General features: G+C 32.7%; 1 protein-coding gene across 1 annotated transcript in view; it reads left to right on the forward strand.

The window, feature by feature from the left end:
* The window catches only part of FER (FER tyrosine kinase), a 414,556-nt gene that overhangs the window by 96,417 nt on the left and 308,189 nt on the right, over positions 1 to 9,950 (forward strand). Inside the window, exons 7-9 of the mRNA XM_049648899.1 lie at positions 624 to 761; positions 1,552 to 1,671; positions 2,594 to 2,621. Of these exons, the coding sequence (XP_049504856.1) occupies positions 624 to 761; positions 1,552 to 1,671; positions 2,594 to 2,621 (286 nt within the window). The remainder of the gene's footprint in view (positions 1 to 623; positions 762 to 1,551; positions 1,672 to 2,593; positions 2,622 to 9,950) is intronic.

Raw genomic sequence — 9,950 nt, forward strand, 5'->3', positions numbered from 1 at the left:
TATATATATATATATATATATATATATATATATATATAACCACCATAGAGCTAATATATTTTGTGACAGTTTTACTACTGAAGGCAGGTAAGATGTGACATTTTTACTACTGAAGGAGAAGAGTTCAAGATGTCATTGAAGGTACAGAACCAGTTAAACTCTATAATTAAGACACAGAAAAGAGCAAAGGCCCAGGAGCAAGAGAAGAACCAAGGGATAGGGCATTTGAGGAAGTAGCAGCTACTGGAAAGAAATGTTGAAGAGATAGGAATTGATCCACAGTTCTATGTAATGGAATTGAACATTTCTACAACAGCATTTAGATATAGAAAGTCATCAATACTGACCTTACATTTTGAACATGTCAAATACATGTTGGAAAAAGTAATGCCTTATTCTAGATTGTTTGCTATTATCATGGTGTATCAAATGTAAATTGTGAATCTGTGCTTTTGTATAATCCCTTTATTTTACCATTCAGGTGTATGAAATAAGGTGATGTATGAAACCACCATCTGTAAATATTGATGTTACATTTCTTATGTTTATTGTTCTGAATTCCTTTTGGGCTGTGTTTCCCTTGAAAACTTAAAAATGTTGTAAAATTTTATTTTTGTTTTCAGAAAAGGTATATTTGATGAATACAGCCAGATAACCAGTCTTGTTACAGAGGAAATAGTGAATGTCCATAAAGAGATTAAAATGTCAGTTGAACAGATAGACCCTAGCACAGAATACAATAATTTCATAGATGTTCACAGGTATGTATGTATAATATTTTCACTCTTCTTTCATTATTTGTGATATTATTTTTTTCTACCATATAGTATTTAATGAAATAAGATATTCTATTGTTAGGACATAGGATTTACTGATTAATTTGTTTCTAACTATTTTAAAAGTTCTTTCTCAATGATAACTAATTTATATAATTATTTTTATTAAAATTTTTTTAATGTTTATTTATTTTTGAGAGAGAGAGAGAGACAGAATGTGAGCTGGGGAAGGGCAGAGAGAGAGGGAGACACAGAATCTGAAACAGGTTCCAAGCTGTCAGCACAGAGCCTGGCTCAGGGTTCGAATTCATGGACCATGAGATCATGACCTGAGCCTCAGTCGGACGCTTAACTGACTGAGCCACCCAGGCGCCACTGTATAATTATCTTTAAAAATTTGTCAGTTGTTACTACATCATTGCTTAAAACTGTATTTAATCCATGAAATTATATATATATTTTAACATTTCTATAGTGATAATGCTATGACTTTATATGTATATTCAATTTATGATGATATATCAATTACTTATCCATGCATACTTATTACCATTGTGACAGGAATGAACAGGTTAATAGCCATATTCTACAAATGAGGAAATTAAGGCTGAAATTACATGACTAGATCTTGGTGCCTGGGTTTAATTTGATTTATTCTATTTGTATTTGCTCTACTTTGTAAACATAATTTTGGATAATATATATTGTGCCTTTGATGTGTACTAATATGGTAGTATATTCATACTGATCAAAATTATTTGGTATGTTTTATTAGAACAACAGCTGCTAAAGAGCAAGAAATTGAGTTTGATACTTCCTTACTAGAAGAAAATGAAAATCTTCAGGCAAATGAAATTATGTGGAATAATTTAACAGCAGAAAGTTTGCAAGTAATGTAAGTATTTAGAAAAGATGATCAGATTAAATATTAGTGTTATTATTTATAGATTTACTTTATCAGATTTAAAATTCCAGTGTTTATTTTTTACAAATAATGAAAAGTAAATTAAAAATGAACTGATTGTTGGGGCGCCTGGGTGGCGTCAGTCGGTTGGGCGTCCAACTTCGGCTCAGGTCATGATCTCGTGGTCTGTGAGTTTGAGCCCCGCATCGGGCTCTGTGCTGACAGCTTGGAGCCTGGAGGCTGCTTCGGATTCTGTGTCTCCCTCTCTCTCTGCCCCTCCCCTGCTCATGCTCTGTCTCTCTCTCTCTCTCTCTCTCTCTCTCTCTGTCAAAAATAAGTAAACATTAAAAAAAAAAAAAAAAAAAAGAACTGATTGTTGTTTGGTCAGAAAAAAATGTTTTGAGAAATATGTTAACTTTATTCATTTTGATCACTAATTTTGTTAATTCTGAAAATCAGAATTCTGTGTGATGTTATATTCATTTGCCCTGTTATTGCTGATATCTTATATTGGAATAATGGTTCATTCTTTTCAAACTTATTTATATATGTGTCTATATCTATCTGTATCTGCCTAAATCTATCCCATTCAGTGCTTAAAACTTTTTGGCAGAACTATTTTGGAAATGAGGATATTGAGTGTTAAAGAAGAGACTCATAGATATCAGAAGTGTTTAGTACAAAAAATTGACTTTTAATTGAGTTATTTTCTCTTAGGGATGTCTTCTTTAAAGACATAAATTCTTCCTTCATTTTGTTGTTTTGTTGCCTAATATTTTAAAGGAGTTTTGAGAAATCTTAATTTGTTTTTTAGTCCTTTTCAAATATTAGAGGCTATTAATAGCATATTTTTAAATTTAGAAAACAAGGCATTCTACTTTTAAATAATTAACTCATCCCTTGATTGTTTTAGCAGCAACACAAAGAAACTTGTATTAATGGTAAGTACTGTATGTATTTGTCTTTTGAGTCAGAACCACAGCTAGGAGTGATTATGCACTCATTTTCTCTTCAGTATTGGACAGTTATATCATATGACCTGTTGGCACTTTACCTCAGAAGACTCAGCCAAAAGTCCCCATTTAATATAATTAAACTCTCCTTTCTATTGTTCAGTAATAGTCAGATAATTAACTGAGTGTGGGACGCTGGAACTAGGTCTTGGAAAGGAGTTTAATAATTTTAAAGTTAGGCAGATGGGATTGAAGAAACTAACAAATTCTTGTTGAATCACCCATACAAATTGAAGGCTTAAAAATTATGGTGGATTGACTGCTGATGAGTGGAATGGAGGTGTGGGAGTACATTAGGGAGATTTTTCAAGCAGCCATATTGGGATTCTTGAAGCTGTTCCCAGGTTCTGAAGTCGTTCACAGGAGTCTCATGTTGGATTTAGATATTCTCTTATAATGTTAGCTCTCTTTAAACCAGTGGTCCTCACTGTCTCTGGGGGACATTTGACAATATCTGGAGACATTTTCTCTATCAGGTGGGAAGGCACTGCTGAAAGCTAGTGGGTAGAGGCCATGGATGCTGCTAAATGTCCTGCAGTGCATAGAACAGCCTCCTGCAACAAAGAATTATTGGGTGAAATGTTAATAGTGCCAAGGTTGAGAAACCCTGCTGTGAACAATAGAGTTGGGTTCATGGCACAAAATGGATAGTAGAGTTTCTCAATTCTTGTGCAGTGACAAATTTCATTTTTTGATTTCTGTGCTGGTGAAGGAATATGACATAAATTACTCCTGTTTTTTTTCTTCATTCTGTTGCTCCCCCAAAATGTATTCATTTATTCATCAAAATATATTTATTGTATATTTCAGGTTGCAAGGGTGAATACCTTCAAGATGTTTATGGTAAAATTGATCAACTTATTTTAATAAACAACAAGAAGGATGAGCATAGAGATATTGGAGTATAATAGGGTAAAATTAAAAATAGTTACCTGATATAAGCTTATGTAAAATAAGAGATTTTGCGACTAAATAATAATTTGTTTTATTGCTTTTCAGGGTATAATGAGAACAAAACTAGTTCTACACATAAATCATTATTTCTTAATTATGGTGATAAAGCAATGAAGAAAAATGTAATAAATTAAGGATAATAAATCTTTGATAATGTGGTAGAAGATTTTTTTTTGTGTAGTAGAAGATTTAATTGCTTACATCTTACTGAGGCAAAACTTTAGCTATATTTCATTGAACAGTGTCTAAATTCAGGATAGGGGTTTAAGAGTAAGCTTTTCTCAAGAATCTTGTTCCAAGAATGAGTTATTTAGTGTGTCTATTGGCACTGTTAAAATAGTTTAAGTTATTTCCATTAAATATATGTATATGTATATTTCCATTAGAAACTATTAAAATAGTTTAAGTTATTTCCATTAAATATATGTATATGTATATTTCCATTAAATATATGTATATGTGTATGTATGTGAGTATAATATATAATATATACATATATTATATAATATATAATATAATATATATAAATGTATATATTATACTCACATACATATATATTATACTCACATACACACACATATATATTTAATCCAAAGTCTCACTTTATTTTTACCATAATATTAGTGCTTTAAAGTTAAACTAATTCCTTTCTTGAGACATTATTAATTTTGTTGTTGATTGTGTTGAAATATTATGTCCAATAGAAATGAATGAAACAAATGAACAACGTTGGAAAAGTAAGTACAAATGACCAATAGTCCTTTGACAATTAAGGAAATATCAATTTTTATTTTTATTTTTATAAAAATGATTATTTATTTATTTTGAGAGAGAGACAGAGAGCTTGAGCAGAGGAGGGACAGAGAGAGGCACAGAATCCAAAGCAGGCTCCAGGCTCTGAGCTGTAGCAGTGCAGAGCCCATTGTGGGGCTGGAACCCATGAATCGTGAGATCATGACCTGAGCTGAAGTCGGTCATTTAACCTACTGAGCCACCCAAGCGCCTCAAGGAAATATCAATTTTTAAAAAGGAAGGTATTTCACCTACCAGACTGGCAAAGATTAAATAATTTGATAATACCCACTCTTAATGTAGGGTATGGAGAAATAAGCCCTCTTACAAAGTCTTGGCAGAAATGTAAATTAGTGTAAGCTTTTTGGAGGATAATTTGGCAATATATATCAAAATTCAACTTGCTCATATCCTTTGAGTTAGAAATTGTATTTCTAGAACTTTAGCTTTTAAGTAAGCAAAGATATACGTATAAGCATAACATGGTGGGTTGCCTTATTTTGAATCCTGACAGAATGGGTTATTACTTCTGTGAAACTGGGAAGATTACTTAGTTCCTTTGTGTGTCATTTTCCTCAGATATAAAATGGTAATAATAATGGCACCCAACTCATAGTGTTGTTGTAAAGCTCATGTGCATGAATACATGTAGAATACTTAGATTAGTCCCTGGCACAAAGCCAGTTCTCTGTATTGGTTTTTGTTGTTTTTGAATTTTTGCTTGGGTGGTTTTATACATTGAGGACTCCAAGCACAATGCTTAAGTTTTTCAGGGGCTTTATGGAATACTTGAGATCTGAAAACTTTTTGTTAATTCCTAAGTATGAAAAGAATACTATGTTACATGTTATACTATGTCACTTTCATTAATTATTAAATTCAGTAACACAAAAATATTTCAAAATTCATGGGTTAGATTTTATTTTTTCTTCTAGTTAACATACAGTGTTACATTAATTTTAGGCATACAATAAAGTTAGATTTTAATATCTGCATATGAATGTGGATTTCTGAGAAATCACATTTTAGTATATATGATATTAATTTGGGCAGAGACCAAGGACTATAAAGGTTTTAAAACAGTCCCTTTGTTTTGTCAAAACACTGGAAATATCTGAAATATTCACTCATAAGGGATTAGTTGAATTATGGTATATCCATACCATAGCCACCATTTTTCTATATTATGCATGTTTTAAATAGAGTAGGATAGGTTTATATATATAAGCCTGTATGGAAAGATCTTCAAAGTATATGGTAAAGAGCAAAAACAAGTTACAGAGTAATATTTATGGAATGAATCTATTAATTTAAAAAATAGTACATATATATGCTTGTATATATGTAGATCATATGTTGGAATGGAGGTGAATGGATGAGGTGAGTAGGGAAGCTTGTTGAGGCCAATGTTTATAGTAATGTTAAATAAATGTGGTTTTATTTCTCAAATCTTTGCAGTTTTATTGGTTAGCCTCTCTCCAGAATATTAGCTATTTGTTTTTCCTCCCATTGTGTCAGTTCCTTATCCTTTGACTAAATGTTTGTCATTGAATCACGTTGCTTTATATAGTTTTAGAATAGAATACTCTCAAAAGCTCTATTTGAAAATGAAAATATTTTATGGCCTGTGCTTCCCTGGGTTCTGTGGTTTTCCTGAGCCCATCCAAGAGCTGTAATAAGAAACAGTATAGGAAAACTTCAGAATCATTTTGTTTTGTTTCGCATTCCTTTATGTTTGTTTAAGTGGTCTGGTGACCCTGTCCTTTGTGAAGGTTCCATTAATTTGGAAGTGAGAATCATTAGTATTTGATTCCTGAAGAATTTTTCTAATAATGTAAGTCATACTGGCAATCTGCCAGACTACTGACTAGTAGTGACTATGAAACAAAGGAAAAACTGGACTACATTTCTATTGGACTCTTCAAAATTTTTGGCTAGATGTCAGATGTTTCAAATAATTAACATCTTTGTTGAATGAATGAGTGAATGAAAGGGTTTTATGGGGAGATTTCAAGGAGTTTTTGAATAGTGGATCTCATCATCTCTGGCTTTATGTCAGGTTCACTTAAGGAGCTTTAAAAAATACTGATGCCTGGGACCTAACTCAAAGCAATTAAATCAGTAAGGTCTGTGCATTGGGATTTTTTATGAACTCTCCAGATGATTTTAATGTGTGGACTGGATTGAAAATCTGTGCCATAAACCCGGTAAAATTGTGTGTAGAAATGTGTGTGATACTTTCTGGGGGTGAGTCCATGCACATTTTCGGAGGGCTTCACGACCCAAAATGGCTAAGGACTGCTGCTCTACTGGAATATGTACCTTTCATATATAAAGAGTGTCTTTTTGTTAAACCTTTCTAATGAATTTATATTCCTCAAGTTGTATAGTGTTACTGGAGAAAAATTAGCATTTTTATAATAGTCTGACTGGAATTCCTTTTTGACTCTGTTTTTTCTTCTCCTCTGCCATACTTCTGGATCAGTGTTGAATTGTAAGATATTTGAAGCTCAAATAGATACCCTTTCCCTAAGGTAATATTTTTCACTTTGCTATTCATAAAAAGATACCTTTCATTTGGGGGGGGGTATCTTGTTTTTGTTTTAGATTCCTAAATGTAACATACAAATTGCTGGTTTTATTAGTAGAAACTTACTCATAAATTTAATAATTTATATTCTTGGTTCCTATTTATGGTACCATGTAGATTTTTCTCAAATAAATGTAAGAGGTTCTGAGATTATTACACAACTAGTATTTATATCCAAAAAAGATTATACATTGTCACAGCCTGCTCCTTTTTCAGGCTTGATGGAAATTTAATGTTGCAATAATAGTAAATGACTAAGTTACTGCATTTACCCATCTAAATATGTGCCACGAAGCATTTTATCATACTCTCATTATATGTATCAACTGTATTTATAAAGGTGTGCATATATAGAAGAGTTAAATTCAATTATTTATATGTTTATTTCCTTATAGGAATTTTTTTTGCATGGTAGATCAGGATATGGTGGAGGGCTGCTTCCTCAGCCTCTAATTGTTTCTAGCACTGGATGCCCAAGATTGTACACTTCCCATCACACGTGCATTTAGGTTGTATTACCTTCAGGCTTCAAACTGAGGTTGTTTCCTTTGTCTCTGTGATTTACAGCCTCTCTCCTTCCCCTTCATCACACTTCCCCCATCTGTGTCTGTTTTGAATCACTGTTCTTTGCCAAATTCTAGAAAAGAAACTATACTTTATTGATTTTAATCATCCATTTATTAAGATTATATATGCAAATATTTCCTCTCATCTAATCACTATTTAATTGAATAATTTGGAACTCAGTAATTTTAGTTCATCAGAATAACTTGAAGAAGGCAGGTCTATAAAATTTTGAACATTAGAAGAAGTTATGTAAGTGTCTATTACATTGGTTTTAGCATATGAGATGAATGAGGCATCCATTTATGATCTGTGGCAAACTTAAAGCAGGGTAAATGGAGTTACTACCTATCAGTAGGTAATATATTTGAATTCCAGAAGATTGTGTTAAATACTCTTGTATTCTGAACTAAAGCCCAACCTCAAGCCTCATGTTTCCTGGCACATTTTTTCAAAATTTAAAGTCAATGTGTTTAGCTTTTATAATGGGATATAGATAAGATCTCTTAATTGAAGAATGGTAATTATCTATGTAGAAAAGTAATTCCCTTGGATTTTATGGGATATGAATTAGCAAACTAGTCTGTGGGCCAAATCCTGTTTGCTACTTACTTTTATGCAGTCTGTGAGCTAAGAATACTGTTTACATTTTTAAATGATTAAAAAAATAAACAGAAGTATTATATTTTGTGACACATGATTATGTGAAATTTAAACATCAGACTACATAAATAAAGTTTTATTGGAACATAGCCATGCTCATTCATTTACCTATTGTCTATGGGTGATTTGTTACTACAATGGCAGAGTTGAGCATTTGTGACGGAGACCATTATATGGTATTCCTATCACTTCACACTACTCCTTGGTGCACTGCAGATCTCAGTGACACAGTTATAACTGAATAGCATTTTGAATGCCTCACATATTGCTGTACTACTGCATTTTAATGGCTTTTTATTATCAGCTTGTGCCTATCATGTCAAAACAAAAAATGGGAGAACAGATTTTGAGTGTTATATTTTTAAAAAATTAAAAAATTAAAAAAATTTTAATCCCAGTGTAGCTAACATATAGTGTTATGTTAATTTTTGGTGTGCAATATAGTGATTCAACAATTCTGTATATTACTCAGTGGTCATCATGATAAGATGATAAAAATCCACACTGGAGTGTGGATTATTTTGTTATTGAACTAGATGGGAAAATATTGTGTTTATTATGCAATGACAGTATGGCTGTGCTAAAATGATACAATACATGTTGACATTACCAGTCTAAATACTTATCTCAGTATTCCCAACTCACAGGAGAGCACTAGTCAGAAAAATTAGAAAATTTAAATTGGAATACCTCAGTACAGCAGACTTTCTTCAAAAAATATGAAAATAAGGATGCAGCCAAAATAAGTTTCTGGGTGGTTCATTTGTTAACAGAGCAAGGAAAGTCATTTGCCAGTGAGTGGTGAAATAGTGTCTCACTGTAGCAACTAAGGAAATAGGAAATGTGTCTAGAAAAAATAAACTTGTTTATGTTTGTTAGTCTTTAAGTGAGAACATTTGCTTGAAGAATTAAGAATATTGGGAGCTACATCATTAGTTAATTTAAAAAGATAAATGATTTCAAGTGGTTTTCCCTGTCTCTTGATAAGTTAGCAGGTGTGATCAAAACTGCTCAGTTTTTGTTTACTTGAGGAGTTAATGCCAAGTTTGAAGTTACTGAAGAATTACTCTCTATGAATAGTCTATGTGGATCAACTACAGACAAGAATATGTCTTTTTTCAATTATCTGTCCTCGCCACTAGGACTTTGGTTGTGAGATATGCCTAACTCATAAGCCAGTCAACCTGTGGGACAATGGAAAAGCTAGAGATGGAATTATAACTTCACAAGTAACTGAGATCTGACTGGTAAAGCTGATCTTCTGAAAGTGATATATACCATATCCCTGGCTCACACCAGCCTTCTGTGCCTTCTTTCTCTTGTTTACTGAAGATCCAGGGACTGGCTTCTTCTATTTTCACTATCTGCTGCCACATATTTGTTGAAGGAGTCCACTCCCCACAGAACATGGCTGAAGATAAGCATATGGGACCTGAATGAGTTATGGTTCTTTAGTTGCAAGCAAAAGTAACCAATTCTGGAAAATTTAAGGAATAAAAGCCCATTATGAGAAGGCCATCAAAAGTCTCCCAGAAACAACAAGGCCAAGGACATGAAGAGAAAGCAGGCAACTCTGTGCAGCAGGAACCTGTTGACCATAGCAGATAGCATCCACACTGCATGAATGAACTAGCACTCTCCCTGCATAAATAGACTCCAGAGACTTTTTCTCCACTCCCAACTCCCTGCAAAAA

This window comes from Panthera uncia (assembly GCF_023721935.1).
Source record: "Panthera uncia isolate 11264 chromosome A1 unlocalized genomic scaffold, Puncia_PCG_1.0 HiC_scaffold_17, whole genome shotgun sequence".
Lineage (NCBI taxonomy): Eukaryota > Metazoa > Chordata > Mammalia > Carnivora > Felidae > Panthera > Panthera uncia.